The sequence below is a fragment of the Aotus nancymaae genome, unplaced genomic scaffold (assembly GCF_030222135.1).
Source record: "Aotus nancymaae isolate 86718 unplaced genomic scaffold, 86718_ANA_hifiasm-v0.15.2.pri h1tg000032l_0, whole genome shotgun sequence".
In the NCBI taxonomy this organism is placed as follows: Eukaryota; Metazoa; Chordata; class Mammalia; order Primates; family Aotidae; genus Aotus; species Aotus nancymaae.
Genome location: NW_026988445.1, coordinates 17,048,975 through 17,073,435, shown reverse-complemented (window position 1 = coordinate 17,073,435; position 24,461 = coordinate 17,048,975). Strand labels below are relative to the sequence as shown.

Sequence of the window (24,461 nt, the reverse complement as noted above, 5' to 3'; positions counted from 1 at the left end):
ATGATCATTGTCTGACTTTGCACATTTGACATACATATCTTATAGCTTATCATCTTTTTGGGGGCAAACATATAATTCTTCTTTAAATGAAGGTTTCCACTGATGACAAATGAAATGATAACAGTGTTTCTGATCATTTTCTCTGGGATCTTAGGTAAACCAAGAGAAGTGGTCAGTTCCAGAATTGCAACTCACACCTTTGGATTTTAATCCTCATTTCTATGACAGTTATTAAAACACGGGTCACACCTTGGAACCAAGTTATATGAGCTCCGACTCATCCTCCCAGCGGCCAAAGATCGAAGTGACACAGGATCTCCAAAGTACACATGGATGCTTCCAAAATTTTCAGAGAGAATCCTTCTGGCTTTCAACAACCCCTAATAGTACCATAACGGGGGAAGAAAATGAAAAGGGGTAAATTTAGAAACTAGTTGATGTGTCAGTCAGCACATTCTCTAAATTAACCTAATTTCATGCTTAGCTTTCCCTCACGTACAGTTGTAGATTCTTTTGGCTTAGGAACTCCAAGAAGCTCATACACATAAAGAGTTTCTTCCAAGATCTTATCATAACTGATACTAATTGGGACAAGGTAGGTATCAAAAACTTCCCTTTTAAAAAATGGCTCCATCACAATATTCAGAAGACCTGCAAAACACAGGGAGAATTGCTTCACAACATATTGAAGAGCAGAGCAAACATGGGCACATAAATAGAAAATACTAAAAGCATATATTATACACTAAGCCGGTAAAGATCAACAGTTATACATTCACACTTGAAAAATCTTGTTAAATAAAGTGTCAAGTTCTATGCAGCAGCTGATGTCTCTGGGTTTGTATTTTTCCTTTTAATCTGTAGTGACCTACCAAATTTAGGAGTCAATGTCTTGGCAGAGCGGCTTCTTGTCCCTTCGAGGAAAAATTCAACAGGAGCATAACCATTCTTTAAAGAGAAAACAAACAAACAAAACACAAAACCCATTGCCTACCCTCAAAATGATAAATGATTCTTTTGATTCCTTTTCCAAGCTCCCTCCCCAGCTTCCTGAACAGACACAGCTTACAGGGAAAATTACACAAGAGAGTCACACAGATTAAACAGATTGCTGAGGTTATAAACATTTCTTGAGGGGAAGTGAAATAGCTAAGTGTTCTATTCAGAAGTTAAGAGTTTAAATGAGCAAACATCAGTGAAGAAAATATGGCTTGAGTGTACTTGGGAATTATTTGCATTTACCCGCAACATAGTTTTTACATATTCAGAGAATACAGCCCAGTAGAGTTTATTGCCACCAAAGGTACGCCGCATGAAAAAGGCACCCGACATTCGTAGCAGCTCACCAACCATTTTCATTCCCAGGAAGTCTAAAAAATAAAGAGGGGTTAATATTTATTTGCAGATCTTGAAACCTTCTATAAAGATCTAAACTTAAACATTCTTATTTTTCATTTATATTTTATTATTTTATTTTATGAGACAGGGTCACACTGTGTTGGCCAGGCTGGTCTAAAACTCCTGGCCTTAAGCAGTCCTTCTGCGTCGGCCTCCCAAGGTACTGGGATTACAGGCATAAGCCACTGTGCCTAGCCTAAACTCAAACATTATTAAGAAAGATTTCATGAATGTAAGATACCCCTATGATATTATTACACTTTGAAATTATAATGCATAAGAGATATCTAGTAGAATTATAGAAAAGAGGGAATTCTATGGGCCAGGTGCTCACTGGGAGGTTACCTTGTGCCTCTCCACGCACCGCTGAATTTACAAGTAGGCCAGCTAGAGACCAGGGACAACAGCAGAGCAACAGGACAATGCTGTGATGCCAATTTCTTTAGTCAGCCATGTTGCTGACCAGACAACAGACCAATCTGTGCCCTACATGCTCTGGACAGGCAGGCCAAACCAGCTCTCATCTTTTTCCTATCGGGTAAAAATATCAATCTACTTTTATTGGAACAGATTAAATAAGGCAAATCCTATAAGAAATGAAGATTGCTATCAACAGTTTTAAAATAGTCTTCTCTTCATTTCCCTTAATTTTCAAATAACTTCCTCATAAGTTTTGTTCAGATGAAAATGCTTTTAAAGCATTTTCTTTAAGTTCTTGGCAGTTGTAACCTTGCCATTCACTACGTTTATTAACAAAGGTGTATACTTGAATCCCGGCTTTCCTGGCTACCCTAAAAGTGAATGGATAAAGAATTTATATTCCTTAGCAATCCTACTTTTAGGAATCGATCTTACAGGAATAAAAACACTAATATAAAAATGTTATGACATTGTTCATAACAGCAAAACTACTAAATTATGAAATATCCACATTGACGAATATTACATAGCTATTAAAAATAGTGTTATACATGAAGTTTGACCCTTAACTTGCACCATATACAAAAATTAACTCAAAAAACCAAAGACCTAATGTAAGACCTGAAACCATAAAACTCTTAGGAGAAAACATAAGGGAAGAGCTTCATGACCTTGGATTTGGCAATGATTTCTTGGATCTAATACCAAATGTACAGGGAACAGAAGAAACAAATAGGTCAATTGGACTATATCAAAATTAAAAACTTCCATGCATCAAAGAACACAATCAACAGAGTGAAAAGGTAACCCACGAAATGGAAGACAATATTTGCAAATCATCTGATAAGGGGTAAATATCCAGAACGTATAAATAATTCCTACAAAAAAAAAACTCCAAACAACCTAATTAAAAGATAGGCAATGGACTTGCACAGACATTTCTCCAAAGATATACAAATGGCCAATCAGCACACAAAAAGATGCTCAGCATCACTAATTAGGGAAATGCAAATCAAACCTACAATGATTGACTTGTAGTTCACACTCATTAGAATGATTATAAAAAACATCAGAAAATAACAGGTGTTGACAAGGATGTAGAAAAACTGGAACTCTTGTGCACTGTTGGTGGGAATGTAAAATGGTGCAGCTGCTACAGAAAACAGTATGGTAGTCCCTCAAAAAAATGAAAAAAAAAAAATTAGCACAAGATCCAGCAATTCTACATATACCATTTTTGGTATGTATGTAAAAAAATGGAAAGCAGGGTCTTGAGCAGATGTGTTTCCAACTTTAAAAAGGAAGGAAATTTTGATACATGCTGCAACATGGATGAACGTCGAGGGCATTCTATTAAGTGAAATATGCTAGTCACAAAAGGACAAGCACTGTATGATTCCACTTACATAAAATATCTAGAGTAGTTACGTTCATAGTCAGAGAAAGTAGAATGCTGATTGCCCAGAGTCAGGGGGTGGGTGGAATGGGGAGTGTGTTTAATGGGTACCATTTCAGTTTTGCAAGATGAAGAGTTCTGGAGATGGATGGTGTTCATGGCTGCACAGCAATGTAAATGTACTTAATGCCAGTGAACTTTATTTTTGAAGATGATTTAGATGATAAATTTTACATTATGTGTATTTTATCACAATTAAAAATAAACTTAAAAAGTTAGATCTCTTTATTGCCTAGAGAGATAGCCATTAATATATTATCAAATTAAAAAAAGCAAAAGTCAGGTAATACCTGTAAGTAGTACAGTCTCATTTTTCAAGCTTATACCAAAGAACCCTGTGTGCATGAACTCTTGTAGATGTCTGTTCAGGCACAGTAAAGCACAGGACAAAGGACACAACCCAAGCTATTCAGTGCTACGACTGGAAGAAAGGAGGAGAGGCTATTTTCATCATCATCTTCAAATACCTCAGTACTGCCAGAACATGCCAGTGAACTTGTTAAAAAAAACAGAAAAACAATACGTACCCATTCCTGCTGCTATAACTGGCACAGGCAAATCATAGTTGTATAGAAGAAAAGACAACATCAGGAAGTCAATGTAACTTCGATGACTAGGCAGCAGAACAACAGGATGCTCCTGGATGGCTCTTTGTAACTTGAAAGTAAACATTATATTTTGAATAATTTCAGTTGTCATGTTATCAAATCACATCTCAAATCAAAAAACGAAAGAGTTAAGTCTATGTATAGAGGGAATACCAATCCTCTTTTTCTGCCTTCCTACCATACACACAAATGATTTTCTCTGATAAGGTAAAAGTACTGTTTCTAGTTAAACAATTTCACATAATGTAAGAATATTAAAAATGTAAAATTCTTATGGATCAGAATAATGATAACAGTGATGATCGCTAACATGTATTAGTTGGGCACTATGTTAGCGTCATTTTATATACCAGTTATCTTATATGCTTTGTTTAATACCACATATTTAACAAGGTCTAAGTCTTAGCTTCTTTGTTTGTAAAACAGTCATGCAGCCAATAAATGGTAGAGCTGTGAATGGAACCCAAGTCAATCTGACTTAAAGAGCCAACTGTTAACCGCTGTATTGAATTGGTTGGTTGTAGTTAGAGAAAACAAAGCTTCTCTTGGAGAGATTTTTTTAAAAAATCTACAAATTCACAGGACAAAGTGAGAAGAATGGTATGTGCTATGTGCTGGAGTCACTGCCAGGGAGAATGGGTGCCATGTAGCAGGGAGGGATAATTTGAGTTTCCAAATATAATCCTCAGGCCATTAACCTCAAGATTCATTGGTGTCCATGTGTTATCTGTTATTTTGAAATCTAAATATAGCAAAGGCCAGGTAGTCTGTGATCACTTAAGACATGGCTCACCAACACTCCTTGATCTCAAACACTGTAACATTTTCTAACAGATTCAGGGCATAAGTCAGCAATCTTGAAAACAGGCGGAAGAAGAAATATTTGACAGGAAAGTAAATGACTGAATTAAAACAAAATATTAAAAGGCATGAGGAGGAAGGCAAATGAAGTTAAGAGCTTTCCTAGGAGAAAAAAGTAATAAAAAACACAAATAAGTAAAAATAATCTTCGTAGGGATTATTTTCCCTTCACGAAATTAGAAAGATCATCATTTGGCAATCATTAACATAATAACTAACGCAGGCAAAAACCATCAGTGGGTGCAAAAGAGTGGGGGAAAGTATGATGCAAAATAGGATATTTAGCCATTCTCAAAGTGTTTTTTCACAAGATACTCATTAGTTATAGAGGAAAAAAATAATAACTTCAAGCACAGAAACCTAGCAGTTATAACCTTAACCAACTGATGGACGTGAAACATCTCTAGTAATGAAACCAACAGGCCCCACGTGCTGCTGATATGCTGCACTGAGAAGAATGCGTCGCTTCTGGGGTATTCCTAGCAAAGGTATACAACCCAAGCCTAATATTGAGATGCCATCACTCAAATTCAAATCAAGGATACTTCAAAATAATTAGCCTGTTTTTTTCTTTAAGAAATTATCATGAGCCGGGCACGGTGGCTCACGCCTGTAATCCCAGCACTTTGGGAGGCCGAGGAGGGTGGATCACGAGGTCAAGAGATCGAGACCATCCTGGTCAACATGGTGAAACCCCGCCTCTATTAAAAATACAAAAAATTAGCGGGGCATAGTGGCGCGTGCCTGTAATCCCAGCTACTCAGGAGGCTGAGGCAGGAGAATTGCCTGAACCCAGGAGGCGGAGGTTGTGTTGAGCCGAGATGGCGCCATTGCACTCCAGCCTGGGTAACAAGAGTGAAACTCTGTCTCAAAAAAAAAAAAAAAAAAAAAAAAATTATCATGAAACACAAACATAAATACTAAGGAATTATTTTAGATTAAAAGAGTCTTACATGGAAGAGGGTAAAGAAAAAAGTGGAACACTTTCTAGGATTTCTAGTGCAACATATGATCTAGAATTTTCTTTAGCTAGACAGGATATGATTGGGACAATTGATGAAATATGAGTCAGGTGTGTATTACTAGTATTGTATCAATGTTAATTTCCTTATTTTGATAATTATACTATAAGACAATTACCTTAATACAGGAAAAACATACCAGAGTATTAGGAAAGGATAAAGGAAATTCTGTAAGGGAATCTAGGTGAAGCATATACAGAAATTCCCTGTGTTTCCTTTGTAACTTTACTGAATATCATTCAGTTAGTCTGTAAGTCTTGACTAAGTTGGTCTGAAGCCTGCAGGTCTGCAGTTAAAAGGAAACAAAAAACAAAAGACTTCAGAGATGCACACCCTCTTCTGCCTAGACTGGAGGCCTGATGATTAGGCCCTAGGCTTTTTATTGACCAAGTGAGCTGTCCTTGAGTTGACTAAATTGTGAGGGGTTGAAAAAGAGACTGTTTAATTTTTAAGAAGAGACTTTTTTTTTTTAAACAATCAATACTCACTTTCTGAATACCTTCCTCATTTACACACACTTTTGAGAAAATTTGTTTAAATACTTTGCTCAGAGTGAAGGCAAAAAACCGAATGGCTCCAAGGCGTAGTTTGTGACTCATTTCATCTAAAATCTCACTAACTTCCTCTCGGAGGACATCCACAGATTGAAGGGATTCCTTGGAAAGCTAAAAGGAAAGGAAAAGCAGGAATAATTTCTAAAAAAAAAAAAAAAAATCAGAAAGCTTTACTCAAAAACCAGTATGACTAGTTCCCAATGGATTAATCTTCTATAACTCAAAGTTGGTGTATTTTCTTTTTAATTTAAATTGACATAATTTCTTAACACAGTCATAGTAGATAAATGATCCTATTTAAACACATTTAAAGGCTAGAAATTAAAAGAAAAATGGCTTTCCAGGATAGCATTTTAGAGTGAAGAAAACACTTCACCTTTCCATTTGGTTCGTTAATAAGTTTACCCCCAAACGCCCTAAAACAAGTTGCTGCCCATGATCTAGTGTCGTAGCACACAGTGGCTTCTCTCAGTATATTGCTGCAGCACTCTACCAGCTTGCTCAATGAGATCACAAGGTAATATACAAGATTACATTAAAATTACTGACTCAGATTACATCACATCAGTCACGGGGATTAACTATCAAAGGATAATAAGTGAAATAAAGGATCTCACAATGGAACTAATTTTATTCACATAGCCCTCTAGATCTTTTGTAAAGAAAACAAAAAGTTTGCTCTGTGCTAGGACAGTCAAAGGCCTGGAGATGAACAAGTCAGTTTCTATTCTTGAGGAAGCCTGATTCGCCCATTTTCATTGTCCCCTAAACAAGCACTTTGAAATGAAGGCTGTATGATAAGTAATCCTTATGCTTCCCAAAGGAGAGTGCTTTACTTTAGGATGGAGCTCAGAAGCTCAAAGGCTGGGGTGTTGGTACCCCAATTACATGTAGTCAAGAAGTATCTTATATCTTATATATTTTTTCTTATATATTTTTTCCATTCAGGTGAAATTCACACATTATAAAATTAATCATTTTAAAGTGAACAGTTCAGTGGTATTTTGTACATTCACAGATGCTGTGCAACCACCATCTCTATCTTGCTGCATATCCTATCTTTTTGGGGGCTCAGTTCAACAGGGCTAAGAGTGAGGAACCAGGATAACTCTTTCCTTTACCTGTGTTCCTTTGTTTTATTCAGAGGTTACCTGAAACAGTGACTGTACAAAAAAAAAAAAAGTTTGAAAATATGGTCAGAAGAGAACTCATACTGAATATGAATGGACTGAAGACTAAATGAACTGCTGAGGAAGTAAAGGTAGTGGCCACAGAATAATGGGAAAGTTTGAACGAGAAGTAGAGGGAGGATATGAATTAAAGCAAAAATGTTTTCCTGAGATGCAAAAGTCCTGGACCTGTTTTTTGTTTTTCATTAATTAGCATTCCACTTTACAAAAAATTGTGTTAAAATACACATAACCTAAAATATATCATTTTAACCATTTTTAAGTATACAGCTCAGTGGTGTTAAAGCCTCGGACCTATTTATAGACCAAATAGAAGTCCCCTGAGGGAAAGGCTGAAGACAGAAGGAAAGTAGCCGATGCATGCCAGAGTCTCAGAAGAGGCTGGACTGGATGGCTTCCAGACCACAGGGGTGTGGCTGGGTTGTGACTAGGAGAGAAGGCACCTTGTCTCTGAGACCAAACTAAAAGGGGCAGATGGAAGAAGGGATCCCGAGGCTGCAGAATGTGGATCTGCGTTACTCACCCACTCTCCCAGGAGCAGCCAGACACCTGGTTAAAGGAACAGAGAAGGTGAGCTGGCAGATTCCAGGCTGCTTTTTTTCCTGGTCAGTCTGGAAGGAAAGATTGGGGCAAAGGAGAAATAAGGATGTTCGTAAAACAACTACTCAGATAATCCTAACAACAGCTGGATAGGAAGAAAGAACAGAGGGCAGAACTGGGAAAATGGAGGAATCAAGGGACTGGTAAGAGCGATGAATTTCAGGAAACACAACCATGAAGGAAGTCTAACTGTAAAACTATGGAAACAGTTCAAGCCAGAGATGGTAGACAGCCAAACAAGGGTAATGAGAGGTGCTAAAGAGAAGGGAAGGGCAGGGTTATGTTCAGTTTTGTTCTGGGCAACAGAATGGGTGGTAGGGCCAACCCTAAAATAGAGAACACAGCTCAGGGATGGAAGGCAGTGGAGTACGGGGGCTAAGAATTAGCTATACAGATTCTGAGGTGTTTGTGGGACATACAGATTAGATGTCCAGCAGAGAATTGGACAGTTGGAGATAAAAGTCTAAACCCCAAAAATCTAGGCACAGCTAGAGCTATTGACTGGGTACCACCAAGCTATAGATGGAAACTGAAATAATAAGAATGATGGATAAAATGGACCAGGGAGACGGTAGAAGGGAGGTAAGAAGCATGAGGGTTCAACTCTAAGAACACTTACGGGGCAGACAGAAGAACTTATGAAAGACACCAATGAGGAACATCTAACGTGAGATGTCACAGAAGTCAAGGTAAGATGATCCTGAAGAAGAGATGTCTAACAATAAGGGACACAGCAAATGATAACATGAAGATGAAGGGCGCCTTGGAGACCCATGGAAGACACCACATGTAGCCCACTCTTCTGAGAAGCAGAATAAGTAGGGAAAGAGGGAAATGAGGCAGAATACATGGCCAAGGGAGGACTTTGCCCTAGAAGGAAAATCCTCACACCAGCTTGAGCCAGTGGAAAGGGCTGACAGGTAGGAAAGATAAGACCCTTGGGAATTAGAATGGAATGGATAGATCAACAACACAAGTGAACGGGCTGTGTTGAAAGAAATGCTTTCTCCATGACTGGAGCAGAGTAGAGGATGACATGACCTCTTATCTGTGCAATTATGCTTTTCACTTGCTCAGCAGATACATTTCATAGAAACCTAATACGAGACTTAATAGATGAGCAATAGTCTTATAACTCCTTGTCTCATTTTTCAGACTCTTCAGTCTGTTCTCTGTATTATAAACTTGAGCCATCTCTTTTTTTTTTTTTTTTTTTGAGACGGAGTTTCGCTCTCGTTACCCAGGCTGGAGTGCAATGGCGCGATCTCGGCTCACCGCAACCTCCGCCTCCCGGGTTCAGGCAATTCTCCTGCCTCAGCCTCCTGAGTAGCTGGGATTACAGGCACGCGCCACCATGCCCAGCAAATTTTTTTTTGTATTAGTAGAGACGGGGTTTCACCATGTTGACCAGGATGGTCTCGATCTCTTGACCTAGTGATCCACCCGCCTCGGCCTCCCAAAGTGCTGGGATTACAGGCTTGAGCCACCGCGCCCGGCCGAGCCATCTCTTAAATGCAATAGAAATTACCTTCTTTCCTTGGCTAAGATCCCTTCAATGGCTACTGTTGCATTCTGTGAGATAAAGGCAGACTGAGTTAGAGAGGTAGCAGGAGAGGTGGAAATACACAGACAGGAAGAGACATTTAGGAGAGAAAATCAGCAGTCTTAGTGACTGACAGCATATGAAAGAAAAGCAAGAAGTTGAAGATGGCATCCAGATTTGTGGTGGTTTGGGCAACCAGTGCATGGAGGGGCCATTCTTGGAGACAGGGAAAACTGGGTGGGGGTAGGAGGTAATATATCTAGACACCTGGTTCAGGGGTAAGGGTGGGAGGGGTAAAGAGCTTGACTCAGACATCTTGAATTTGAGGTGCTTTGCAAATTCTAAGTGGATATTCTAGTAGACATATAAAAACAGATACATGAAACTCAAAAGAGAGCTGTGCTGAAGGATTCTGTTATTATTTATTATAATAGGGAGATGTCAGCATAAGGAAGGTACTTAAAATTCTGGCAATTAATAAAACTGCCAAGTGACTGGATAGAAAAAAACCAGAGGCTGGAATAAAATCCTGACAAATTCCATCATTTAAAGAGACAGGCAAAGGAAAAGCCCATAAAAGCAAGTGAGGAGGCCAGGCACGGTAGCTCACGCCTGTAGTCCCAGCACTTTGGGAGGCCGAGGTGGGCAGATCACCAGAGGTCAGGAGTTTGAGACCAGCCTGACCAACATGGAAAAACCCTATCTCTACTAAAAATACAAAATTAGCCAGGTGTGGTGGCACATGCCTGTAATCCCAGCTACTCGGGAGGCTGAGGTAGAATTGCTTCAACTCAGGAGGCAGAGGCTGCCGTAAGCCAAGATCACTCCATTGAACTCCAGACTAGGCAACAAGAATGAAACTCCATCTCAAAAAAAAAAAAAAAAGCAAGTGAGGAATGACTAAAAAGATATGGGACTTAGAATAAAGGTATAGTGTAGTGGAAAGAAAGGAGAAAGAGCAAGAGCCAAAGGCAATCACAGCTCTGAAACAGGTAGAATTTGCCCATAAGAAAGTCATTCACAACCTCAGAAAGAGCCATTACAGTGGATGAGAAACCAGATTGCAGCAAGCTGAACAGTAAATGAACGGTGAGGAAGTGTGATGGTAAGCATGGACAACATGGCCAATTTTGAGTCAGGTACAGTGGGTCACACCTGTAATCACAGCACTTGAGTCACTTGAGGCCAGGAGTTCAAGACCAGCCTGGGCAACATAGCGAGATCCTGTCTCTACAAAAAATTTAAAAAAAAACAACAAAAAAGCTGGGCATGGTGGCACATGTCTATGGTCCAAGCTGCTCAGGAGGCTGGGGAAGGAAGATTGCTTGAGCCCAGGAGTTCAAGGTCACAGTAAGCTATGATCACACCACTGTATTCCAGCCTGGGTGACAGAGAGATCCTGTTTCTAAAGAATAAAATAACACAAAAAACCCCCCATCAATTTCTTAAAAGAGGAGGAGAGAGGTAAAGGTGGGGGAAGAAAGAGATGGGCAATGCTAGAGAAGGCACGGGGTGAAAGGATGTAGGTCTCTTTAAGCTGGGAGAGAAGTAAACATGCTAAATGCTGATGGGAAAAGAGCTAATGCAGAAGTAACTGAAGAAATACAAAGGGATAGTCAGGAGAGGCAAAGGTCCTGAGGATGAGGGAGAGGATGGAATTCAGAACAAAGGAATAGAGTAGGGATTAAACTCAAATAGGAATTTTAACAGCAGAAAATAATGAGTACTGGATGGTAGATTTGATCACAGGAAGCTGAGAGAGCACTCATGATGGTTTAAGTTTTCTTTGTGGCTGGGCGAGATGGCTCATGCCTGTAATCCCAGTGCTTTGGGAGGTGGAGGCGGGCAGATTACCTGAGGTCAGGAATTTGAGACCAGCCTGGCCAACATGGTAAGACCCCATCTCTACTGAAAATACAAAAACAAGCCAGGTGCAGTGGCAAGTGCCTGTAATCCCAGCTTCTTGGGAGGCTGAGGCAGGAGAATCGCTTGAATCTGGGAGGTAGAGGTTGCTGTGAACCAAGATCATGCCACTGCACTCCAGCCTGGGTGACAGAGGGAGATTCTGTCTCAAAAATATATATATTTTTTCTTCACTGGAAGAAAAACCATCTGCTCCAAGTGGAGGCAGGGTTGGAAGTTCAAGGAGAGTGGGGCTGCTGAAACTGTCATTTTGGAGAATGAAAAATAGTTCACTAGGGAAACAGAATTACTGGGGAATGTGCAAGGCCCAGTTGTGCTGCCTAATCATGAATTTGTATGATTCCAATCCATCTAGTTTACGTGATTTTTCTCAGCAGCACAGCCAAGTCAGAGAAACACTGGCCTGAATAAGATCTTTTAAATCAGTAACACTTAACCTGGGTGTGCATTAGAACAATTTGAAGAGCTTTAAAAGAAAGCAGAAGAAAGAGAGAGAGATGCCTGGGTCCTATCCCAGACCAGTTAAATCAGAATCTCTGTAGATGGGACCATGGCCTCATTTTTAAAAATTCACAAATTCAACAAATATTGATTGTCTTCTACGTTCTAGGCACTGGGAATACAGCAGTGAAAAAAAGAGACAAGAATTCTTGCCTTCATGGAGTTTAGCTTCTAGTAGATAGTAACTTTTTGCCAAAGTTCTCCAAGTGATTCTTTAAGGAAGAACTGCTGTTGTCAGCATCTAATTGATGAGGAAACTTGACTTCACTTATGAAATAGGTCCAACCTGATAAAACTGATAGCTTCTCAAGGATATGTAAGGATTAGGCCCACAGGTTATATGTCCAAATTGAGAAAACAGAGAGCAGAGATAAAAATTTTTCCCAAGGCCACAAACCTGATTAAACTCCAGTTAAAAGCGAAAAAAGCAAAGCTCTACAGGTCAGTCTTAGAGCATGAGAGGGAAATTTAAAGCCTGACAATTGTCTTTCCTCTTCACTAATTAGAAACCACAGCAGATTCCAAGAGGTCAGAGAGGAAGCTGCAGAACAGATATGGTATAACCTGAAATCTGGGGCAATATCCCTGAAGACAAAACTGAAGATATCTCTATTAAAAACCAGAGGTAACAGGCAAGGTCAGAGAAAGGCCTTAAACATGAACGGAGTCAGTTCTGTTTTCGGGGAAGATGAGAGTAAGCCACAGTCTCCATGAATAAAGAGGCAGCGCTAAATATTAACATTCTTTGGTAACCAACATCAAGCAAGAATACTGCAATTCTGAATTTTGTAAGGAACTCTCCTTACAAAAACACACTAGTTGCATGCATGCTTGTTTTCCTTTAAGACATTTATAGAGGACCAAAAATTTTTAAAAAATTAAAAAGGAGAGAGTATATTCCTTAGAGGAGTTTCTTAGGAAAGAGGAATATTTTTCCTTCTGACCAGGAAGAAAATGGTATGGAGCACAGGAGACTGCTGTTAGCAAAAATGAGGCCAGTCAATCCATGCCACACTCCCAAAGCTATGAATGAGAGGATGTGGGCAGGACCAAGCCCCAGGCCAGCAATAGCTGCAATGCATCCATTTATCCACCTGTGGGGCTATGACCACATGAGCACCTGGGTGATATGACATGGAGGGCCAGCAATCAGGAAGATCTAATCCTGCCCACCAAATACCTTCATTTTGATGTCTTCAAATCACACAGCTATAACAGAACTGAAGTTTCCCTTCCAAACTGGTTCCCTCTTAGGTTCCCTATTTCAGTGAATTGCTTTATTATCCTTCATTCTTTCTTTTCCTTCCATTTCTACACCCAACTGGTCATAAAGTAGACCCCACCTCTCAAATCCCTTGAATCTGTCCATTTCTCTGTTTCTGCAACCACTTCTCAGCCTAGGCAACTATGACTTACAAAGGGATTATTGCGAGAGCATCACAAGCAGACTTCCTGTTCAGTTTTAGCAGAATGGTGTTTCTAAAACATCACCTGATCGTGTCATACTCTATCTTGAAAGCTTTCAACATCTTTGTACGTACTACTAGGATAAAATCCAATCCAGCGTGGTTTACAAAGTCCTTCACGACACGACCCTTCTTATTTTTCCAGGCTCATTTCTTATTATCACCCCTTCTTTACTCTTTGGTCTGGTTGTACCAAACTAGTTTCAGTACAGTGAAAGTATTGCAAAAGTTCTATAGGTCATTCTAAGGAGAAGCCAGTGTTGAGACACCACTGTTGTTGGCATCTAATCGATGAGAAAATTTGAATGCACTTGATGGAATAGGCTCAACCTATCTCCTATCAGATAAAACTGATAGCTTCTCCAAGAGAAAAGTACAAGTCTTTTCTTGGCTTTGGTCCTTAAAATAAGCCAGTGTCTCCCAAACTTTGCTATACTTTGGAATCACCTGGGCTTCTTTAAAAACACTGATATTCCCTTCCTTGACATTTTTATTTCATTGGCATGGGGGGGATTTTGAAAAGCTCCCTGGGTAATGCTAATGTGGAGGTTTGAAAACCACAGGAGTAAATTATTTGTTTGGCTTGAATATTCTTTCCCCACTTCACCTGCAAAATCTCTAATTATCTTTTAGGTCTCATTACAAAAAACCACTTCCTTGACTCCCTACACCAAATTAGTTGCCCCTATAATTAATTAGCACCCCTGCATACTGGGCTCCCACTAGCATGTCTCCTATCATATTTCACTGTATGCCTAGGTGACATGCTCTGCTCAACTGCTCATTGTTAAACCTCCAGTTTAATGTCTAGCAAAAGGCTAACACACATGGGTATGATAAGTATTTGATAAATGTGATGAATACAGCTCAGCCTAAAAGCATATACTAAAGATAGCAAAATAAATCAGAGAATCAAGAACTTGCTGACATGAACAAATCTGGCCATGGTTGAAGAGGGAATCACTTACCTGTTTAATGACATAATGAATCTCTTCAGAATTGAGAACACTACATTTAATATCAATTGGTTTATATGAAGTAATTCCCTTATAGACAAGAGGTGTATAGCATTTCATTGCAAATTTCAAGTCACTGACATGCCTCCTCTCTTCTAAAATATCTTCAAATTCATCCCACTTTTTGAGTTCCTTCTGTGGATAAGGCAAGAAAGTAATGAGCACACACTGTAAAATAATCAGGACAGATTAAAGACCACATTGCTAAAGTTTCATCTTTGACAAAATTTTACTCTATGACATGAACAGGGGCAGAGTGTTCTAATGTTAGACTTTCATATAGTAAGAAAAACAGATGTAAAGAAAATTAGGATTAATAAACTGAAACTGAGTTATAATATTTTATTGTATCTCTGATTGCTATAATTGCCAGTACCTCTTTGGGAAATTTAAGGAAGACAGCAAAGATGAGACAAGCCCTCGAGTAATCTGATCAACTTTACATGATTTCATCTGCCACATTGACAAACTTGTTTCATTTGCCTCTACTTAGCTTTAAAAATCACATTATAGCTGTGTACCTCATACTGGCCAAAAAAAAAAGAGAGAGAAAAAAAGAAAAATCACATTAAAACATACATTTGAAACCCAAATTATGTAAAATAAAACCATATGGGTGCAAACAAAAGGAAAAATCATTCAAGAAACAGGCGCTCCCATAAAAGGTACTACTGAGCAGTATATTGCTGTGACAACTTTCTTTTCTTCTTTTTTTTTCTTTTGGAGATAAGAGCTTGTTCTCTTGCTCAGGCTGGAGTACAGTGACACCATTATAGCTCACTACAGCCTTAAACTCCTAAAGCAATCCTCCCTCCTGCCTCAGCCTCCCGAGTAGCTACGATTACAAGTGCATACTACCAAGCCCAGCTAATTCTTAATGTTTCTGCAGAGATAGAGTCACACTTGCAATTCCAGCACTTTGAGAGGCTGATGCAGGAGGACTGCTTGAAACCAGGCATTCAAGACCAGCCTGGGCAACAGAGCCAAGATCCATTTCTACAAAATAAAATAATAGTAATAATAATAATAAAGAAGTACAGTCTTGCTCTGTTGTCCAGGTTGGTCTCAAACTCCTGGCTCAAGTGATCCTCCTCCCTTGGCCTCCCAAAGTGCTGGGATTACAGGTATGAGCTACTGTGCCTGGCCTGAGACAAGTTTTTTATTTCTTATTCAGCTCTTGCCATTCAGCTTCTATCCAACCAGCCCCTGAAACTGCTCTTTACAAAGCTACCAATGACTTCTGAATTGTTAATTTTCTAGAGTACTTTTCTGATTACAAAAGTAGTAGTAATGATAATAATTGTAGCTAACACGTATAACTGCTTAGAGTCAGGACACTTGTAATATGTGCTGACACTAAAGTGTTAGGCACCATTCTAAATGCTTTAGAGGCTTAGGCATCACTCTTCTATGAAAACTCTCCCAGAGTTCCCCAGATGGAATCATTCATAGTTTCCCTGTCACTTCTTTGCCTACTATTTACATCTATTATGGTATGTATCCCACAACACGGTAATTGTTTGCATGTCTGTCTCCCTACTAAAATGCAATTATTTTGAAGATAGTAAAGCTCATTTTTTCTGTGTTTCCAACATCTGGTTGTATTTAGAATATAGCAAAATTGGTCAATAACTGAACTCAATAACTGAAAGACTAAATGTTGAGGTAACAGAAGAAAATACAGAATGTTAACTGAGACCACAATTTGGCATAAGAATATAAATGGAAGCAAATAGCATTTATAAGGAGTTTATAAAAGGGTAGCAGGTAAAACATGCAAACACGAAAATTTTTAGGCCCATATATAGAGAAGACTATATGAAGGAAAGGCCTTTTCACTTTTGGGAGTTCTCATGTAAAGTCGCAATCCTTATAATATATGAAATACTCTTGCTTATAAGGCTGGAAAACCTCAAATCCCACATTTCTCATTAATAAACATATAGTTATATCAGTTTGAGCTCTACGGACTGCAGCCAACTACCATTACATAATTTTAGGTCTTAAAAACAAGAACTTCCCATTTAGCAGTCCTGAGAATGGAAGGAGAAAAGGATCAGAATCAGCTGAGGACATATATACGTATACAGTCATGCACTGCTTAACAACAGAGATACACTCTGAGAAATGCATTGGTAGGCAATTCCATAGTTGTGCAAACATCATAGAGTGTATTAACACAAACTCAGATGGTATAGCCTACTACACACCTAGGCTATATGGTATAGTGGTTAGCCTATTGCTCCTAGGCTACAAACCTGTATAGCATGTTACTGTACCGAATGCTGTAAGCAATTGTAACACAATGTAAGTATTTAACATATAAACACAGAAAAAGATGTAGTACAAAAATACAATATTATAATCTTATGAGAACACCATCATACATTGACTAAAATGCTATGCATCATATGACTCTGTGTGTGTGTGTGTGTGTGTGCGTGTGTAAATACATATATAGTTGACCCTTGAACAACACACGTTTGAACTGCACAGGTCCACTTACACGAAGATTTTTTAATTTTTTTTTTTTTTTTTTTTAATAGAGATGAGGGTTTCGCTGTATTGCCCAAGCTGGTCTCGAACTCCTGAACTCCAATTATCTTCCCACCTCAGCCTTCCAAAGCACTAGATTACAGGTGTGAACCATCATGCCTGGCCTATACGAGGATTTTCTGCTTCTGCCACTCTGGAGAGAGCAAATCCAACCCCTCCTATTCCTCCTCCTCCTTCTCAGCCTATTCAATGTGAAATGATGAGGATGAAGTGGATTAATGACGATCCACTCCTACTTGATGAATAGTAAATATATTTTTTCTTCCTTATGATTTTCTTAGTAACATTTTCTTTTCCCTAACATACTTTATTAAGAATACAGTAGGCCGGGCGCGGTGGCTCAAGCCTGTAATCCCAGCACTTTGGGAGGCCGAGGCGGGTGGATCACGAGGTCAAGAGATCGAGACCATCCTGGTCAACACGGTGAAACCCCATCTCTACTAAAAATACAAAAAATTAGCTGGGCATAGTGGCGCGTGCCTGTAATCCCAGCTACTCAGGAGGCTGAGGCAGGAGAATTGCCTGAACCCAGGAGGCGGAGGTTGCAGTGAGCCGAGATTGCACCATTGCACTCCAGCCTGGGTAACGAGAGCGAAACTCCGTCTCAAAAAAAAAAAAAAAAAAAAGAATACAGTACATATAACATATAAAATAAGAATACAGTAAGTACATATAACATATAAAATAAGCATTAATGAATTGCTTATGTTGTCAGCTAGGTCAACAGTAGGTTACTAATTAAATTTTTGGAGAGTCAAAAGTTATTTGTGGATTTTTGACTATGCAAAGGGTTGGTGCCCCTAACTCCCATGCTGTTCAAAGGTCAACTGTAAATACATAAACATAGATATGTATGGGAGCAAGGGAGTCTTCAGGATAAGAACCCGTAACGGAAAGCAGCAGGCATGTATACTTTGAAAAAGCTTGCCACATATGATCATCTACAATCCTTTCGTGGTTGTTACTCGCAAGGTGGACTTATATCATGTCCACCTGTCTTAGTATATGACCCCAGGCTCTTCATGACCCCCACCCCCTGCCTCATGACCATTCCTCTTTATCCAGCAGTCCAGCTATGCCAAGACCTGCAGTTCCCTAAACGAACTATGAGTTCCCAGATCTCTGTTTAAATTGCTCCCTCTATAGAATAGCATTCATTCTCAAATATTTGAATGCCTATGTGCTTGACACCATGATACATGCTGAGGATATAGTGGTGATCAAGAGAGAGACAATCTCTTTTATGAGTAACAAGGTGGATGATGGTACCAGTTATTGAGAAGGACATTTACAAATGCTCCTTCCACATTGTGTTCACTTGGGAAATATTTAGCCATCAACTGGAGCTTGTGTTCACCTCTTCTGTGTCCCATATTCTGGTTCTCCCCTTTACCTAGATTAAATTGGTCATTCTTTCCTTTTCAGTCTTTACTGAACTCTCAATAACTGGATTTTCAAGATGGTCTCTAAAACACTTCATTGAACTTGTATTTGGTGCCTCCCTTATGAGATCATGAACTTGTTATCTGGGTAGATAAGGTGTCATACATTTCTGTACTCCCAGTTTCTAGTAGGAACTCAAGTCATTATTTGCAGAATGAAAAAATAAATTACAGAATGAAGTCACTTCTTGAACCCTGTTGATGATGGCTCCACAGTGTTCACAGGATAAGGCTCAAATCTCCCCATTCTGGCCCTTACCCGATGTCGAATCCAGGGGTTTTAACTCAGGCTGCACATTAAAGTAACCCAGGGGCACTTCAAAATATTGATATCCAGGTTCCACCTCTAGAGATTTTTGATTAATTTGGCCTCTGAGTGGTACTTAGCTGTCAGAATTATTTTTAAAAATACTCCAAGTGATTCCTAGGTGCAGCTAGGGTTGAGTGTTACTACTCATTAATTGGCCTTCCCTATACCATGGTTGAGAAGTTTTTAGTATTATTAAGTAAGTAAATTTACATGGCGACTCACTCAGGAACATAACACAAAGAAGAACCCAAGTAAGGCTCAGGGGAACTATTTCTCCCCCATCTTACTTAGTAGAGCAAGCTTCTCCCTAATGATAGTGAAATAGGCCTTTCTTATACCTCTCTTTCAACTGCTCTGGAGGATCCATTCATTCAACAGACAGTCACTGAGAGCCCACAGTGTACCAGGCACTGATTTATAGGCTGTGAAAACAGTATCGACAAGGCAGGCAGGGTCTGTATTGAGAGCTTATGTGTCCTTATGAAAGACACACAACAAATAAACAAGGTAAATCCATTTAGCAATAACACCAGTAGTATGTTGGTCAGTGTTTAACCATTTAACACTTGAGGTGGGAGAAGTGTGAGTTATAGCATTTGTAAATTTTTGTGGGATAGACATTCCCACCAGGGCAGATTTAAAGTGAGCCATCTGACCCCAAAAAACACAAAGCTGGGGAGAAATGGGCAGTAGCACGCAGTTATACATGATCTTCACCTTCCAGCACGATAAACAAGTAACCTCAAGAACGCAGATGATAGTACAATAATGAGGAAATGCTAAGTTTTCAGTATTTATTACTTTGTTTTTTAACATGATTTAATTATAAATTTATATAATTTAATCTTTAATTTTTAATAATGGCTGTGTTTTAAGAATGGGCTCACAAACTTCATGAAAATTTAACAATCAGCTCTTGTAAGCCAATAGAAGGCTGCTGTAGCACACCACTGGAAAGAGAATATAAGGAAAATAAAGCTGGGGGCAGGGCATGGTGGCTTACACCTGTAATCCCAGTGATTTGGGAGGCCAAGGCAAGAGGATCAATTGCTTCAGACCAGAAGTTTGAGACCAGGTTGGCAACACAGTGAGGCCCTGACTCTACACAAAACAAAACAAAACAAAAATCAGTTAGGTGTGGTGATATGCACCTATAGTCCTAGCTACTAGGAGGCTGAGGAGGAAGGATCACTTGAGCTCAGGAGTTCGAGGTCACAGTGAGCTATAATTGTGCCACTGCACTTCACCCTGGGTGACAGAGTGAGATCCTGTCTCTAAAAATAATTAATTAAAAAGCCAAAACTAAAAAGAAAAAAAGAAAGAAAATTGGGCAACGAATGAAGAAAATGAGGAAGAGTGATTTGAGAGCTGCTTTAGATTCAATGGTGGTGGAGGGCCTCTCTGAGGAAGTGATATTTAAGTTGGGGACCTCAATAATACAAAGAACCAGCAATGAAAACTTCTGGGAAAATGTAGCATGCCACACAGAAGGGACTATGAGCATTCTGAGGCAAGAGCATGCTTGCTGTCTGAGAAACAGAAGGCTAGAGTGGCTAAAGCCCAGTGAACAAGACTAGTAAGTCAGAGCAACAGCAGTTAAGAGATCATGTACAGTCCTGTCAGACACTGTAACGCATCTGGATCTTTCACTGGGACTTTAACAGGAAGTCATCATCTGGGTTATAGCACACCAGTGGTTAATCCATCCTCAGTCTTCTTTTCATTCTAGGGTCTCACTGAAAGCTTTCAGGTTCACCGATGGCTTCAGATACAACCTACTTGCTGATGACTGCCAAATCTATATATTTAGGCCAGACGCCCTCTCTTGCTCTGGCACCATATTTCTAACTCTACTTGGATCTCTCCCAAACACCATGGGATGTTTATCTGGCCCAGAACATGATAATCCCTAAGTTAAAAATCATCACATTTATCTCTTACACCACAAACTGAGTACACCCTAAACTGAATTCTATTATATTACCCTGACTAAACCTGCTCCTCCATGTTTTCTATCAGTGAAAGGCATCATCATCCGCCCAGTTGCCAAATCATAGAAACCCAATAGTACACTTCACATAGGCTCTTTTCCTTAGACACCACATACAAATGGTTCCAAAGGTAGATGATTTACTGTCCTAAATATCACACAAATTCATCAATTTCCCTTCTTCCCCAGCTCACTATTACTGCCTTACTTCAGGCTTCATTACTTCTCTGGATGACTGCAATAGTATTCTAACTGATCTCCACTTCTATGCATCAGATTCATTCCCCAACCCGATTCTCTTCCTACAGTCTCTACTTAAGCAAAACAGGCTGCCTACACAGATAATCACATCAGAAACCTAATAGTCTTCTCAGACTTTCAAAAATACAAATGTACTTTCGGAGGCCAAGGCAGGTGGATCACTTGAGACCAGGAGTTCGAGACTAGCCTGGCCAACATGGTGAAACCCTGTCACTACTAAAAATACAAAAATTAGCTGGGTGTGGTGGGGGCATGCACCTAAAATCCCAGCTACTTGGGAGGCTGAGGCAGGAGAATTGCTTGAACCCAGGAGACGGAGGTTGCAGTGAACCAAGATTGAGCCACTGCTCCCCAGCCTGGCAACACAGCAAGACTGTTGAAAGAAAGAAAGAGAAAGAAAGAAAGAAAAGAAAGAAACAAACAAAGAAAGAAAGAAGGAAAGAAAAGAAAAGAAAAGAAAGAAAGAAACAAAGGAAAGAAAAGAAAAGAAAGATCAGCTCAGATGTCACCTTTTCTTGGAAACTTCTCCAAGTAGAAAGAAAGAAACAAAGAAAGAAAGAAAGAAGGAAGAAAGAAAGATAGATCAGCTCAGATGTCACCTCTTCTTAGAAACCTTCTCTAGGTTCCCAAACTGTCCAGGTGAGTCCTCTTGTCACTCTTACAATACACTGTGCATGCTTCAATCATTGCCCTTATCCTACTTAACTGTAATTATTTGTTTACTTTTAGGACTTCTTGTGCGTTGAAGGCAAAGCCCGGATCTGTAACTTCTGTATCTTAGAAACTGAGAATAATGAGTAAGATACTGTATATACTTCTAATGTTTGTTGTAATCAGCTGTATCTTAAATATTTCTAAAGTGCTACTTTTAATCAGAGAGTATTGCACAATAACAGTGTATCTGGGGAAATAAAAGTCTGAAATACTAAGAAAAAGTAAGATTACCATGGAAGTAAAGGCTATCCAGTCACAAAACAGTAGTGAGAACTACCTACTGGTAAAGAGAGAGTTGCTGTCCAGCATGAGAACTACAGCATGCTCACATCCAACTGCCATAGTTTTTCACATGAAAAAGTAGACTCAAGTCTTATTAAAGAATCATTGGCGAAGGGGGAAGTAAAACAAAACAAAAAACCCCAACTCCTTCCTTTAATGTACAAAAGGAAAATTCCAGCCAATTCACAAATCAATTGAGAGCTGAAAAAGCTACACATTAAAAGGTGGATCTGCACAGCAACCCTCTTCCCTTCAACCCTGCTCTGGAGTAGCAGAGTCAGAAAACAAAGTTGAAGTACGTCCACCACAGAACTGTGGGGCGATAAGATCAATGAAGAGAGCGATTTGAATGATAAGCTTTAGAGAACTAGGCAGTTAGCAATCAGATACTGAAAGTTCTTGATACAGAGGGAACAGAAGTTTCTCCATGTTCCAAAGAATATTGATGTACTAATTTGAAAGTAGTCATATTCTCTTTAGAAACTGGGGTGTTTATCTTGCTCTTTTGTGTCATCCCTGTTTTGACCTTTCTGCACAAATGAACACTATATTTAAGCCAAAAGCGGACACTAAGCACCAGGACATGCTAATATGATTTTTTTTTTTTTTTTTGAGACGGAATTTCGCTCTGTTCCCCAAGCTGGAGTGCAGTGGCGTGATCTCGGCTCACTGCAACCTCCGCCTCTCGGGTTCAAGCAATTCTCCTGCCTCGGCCTCCCGAGTAGCTGGGATTACAGGCGCCGGACACCACGACCGGCTAATTTATATATATATATACATATATATATATATATATATGTATATATATATATGTGTATATATATATGTATATATTTTTTTTTTGAGACGGAGTTTCGCTCTTGTTACCCAGGCTGGAGTGCAATGGCGTGATCTCGGCTCACCGCAACCTCCGCCTCCTGGGTTCAGGCAATTCTCCTCCCTCAGCCTCCTGAGTAGCTGGGATTACAGGCACGCGCCTCCGTGCCCAGCTAAGTTTTTGTATTAGTAGAGACGGGGTTTCACCATGTTGACCAGGATGGTCTCGATCTCTTGACCTCGTGATCCACCCGCCTCGGCCTCCCAAAGTGCTGGGATTAACAGGCTTGAGCCACCGCGCCCGGCCATATATTTTTTTAGTAGAGACGGGATTTCACCATGTTGGCCAGGATGGTCTCGAACTCCTGACCTCAGGTGATCCGCCCGCCTCAGCCTCCGAAAGTGCTGGAATTACAGGCTTGAGCCATCAAGACTGGCCCCAATATGCTTTTAAAATGCATTGTTTTATTTCCTCCTAAAGTAGCTAAAAGCTAATTTAGTGGTTAAAAACAACAAGAAACAAAAACCAAATCAGTTGCCCCAGGAATGTGCAATCATGAAGGCTATAAAGCTTCCATCTCATAATTTCTTCATGAAAACAGTGGGTGACCAACATCTGTCGGCAAAAAAGACCCGTTAAAACAGGGGGTTGGGGAGAAAAAGGCAAGCAGGAGAGAAGCTGGGTGGCGCTTGCTGTCCTCCAAAATGATTTGTGGAAAAGGTACGATAATGACTAGAAGACAAAAACAGGCAATACAAATGCCTAGAAGTTCTAAATCTTCCTACATTAAAGTGTTTAAAACTCTATCCCCACATACAAGACAAGTGCTTTACTCCCAGGAATGTAACATCAGCAAAGGGCGGGCAGAGCCACGGACTATCTCAGGGCGGGTCAGACCCGCAGGTTTCTCAGGTTTGCCCAAAAGGTAGCTCGACACGCTCTCGCTAAAGATGGGGAGACTCCAATTCTCATCCATCATTCCTGTGTCCAAGAGCTTTCTGAAGGCCCAGGGCCTGATAGAAAGATAGGGAACAAGTGGAAAGGAACCAAAGGAACCGTAATCGGTAGAAACTTATAAAAGCATGCACACACAGAGACACACAGCGATACACCGTTGTTTTGGAAACCAACCCAACCAACTAACCCCTGCTCGGGAGCCCAGGGACCAGCTCTTTTGGGCAAGGGTCGTGGGCTATAGTAAGAACTGGGAGAAAGGGGTCCTATCTCGCGCGGCTCCGCTCTGGGCCTCTTTTCCCTGGGTGCCTACCGAGTAGAGGAGCACGACAGCGCTGGGACTGGTGGGGCCAACGGAGAAATAAGATTTAGATGAACTGGAAGACTCCATAGTGCGGCTGCCGTCCCGGGCGGGGTCTGGGATTCTTTGCTAAGCGGTTGTGTTGGTGCTGCCGCTGCTGGGGGCGGTTCTTTCTCGCAGGACAGCCCTACTTTGCCTGGGGCGGCAGCACCCTCTGCGGCCGCTCCACAGGACCCCGGACGCCGCCATCTTAGCCAGGACGGAAGCCGCGCAGGG

At 40.2% G+C, this 24,461-nt stretch overlaps 1 protein-coding gene across 1 annotated transcript in view; it reads right to left on the bottom strand.

Annotated features, from left to right (window-relative positions):
* GNPAT (glyceronephosphate O-acyltransferase) overlaps nucleotides 1–24,448 on the bottom strand; it is a 33,685-nt gene extending 9,237 nt beyond the window's left edge. The window contains exons 1-8 of the mRNA XM_012459861.2: nucleotides 24,198–24,448; nucleotides 14,511–14,693; nucleotides 6,254–6,430; nucleotides 3,802–3,931; nucleotides 1,243–1,370; nucleotides 873–948; nucleotides 500–651; nucleotides 250–380 (exon numbers count right to left, since the gene is read on the bottom strand). Coding sequence (XP_012315284.2) covers nucleotides 250–380; nucleotides 500–651; nucleotides 873–948; nucleotides 1,243–1,370; nucleotides 3,802–3,931; nucleotides 6,254–6,430; nucleotides 14,511–14,693; nucleotides 24,198–24,275 — 1,055 coding nt within the window. The 5' untranslated portion in view covers nucleotides 24,276–24,448. The remainder of the gene's footprint in view (nucleotides 1–249; nucleotides 381–499; nucleotides 652–872; nucleotides 949–1,242; nucleotides 1,371–3,801; nucleotides 3,932–6,253; nucleotides 6,431–14,510; nucleotides 14,694–24,197) is intronic.
* Between the last annotated feature and the right edge of the window lie 13 nt (nucleotides 24,449–24,461).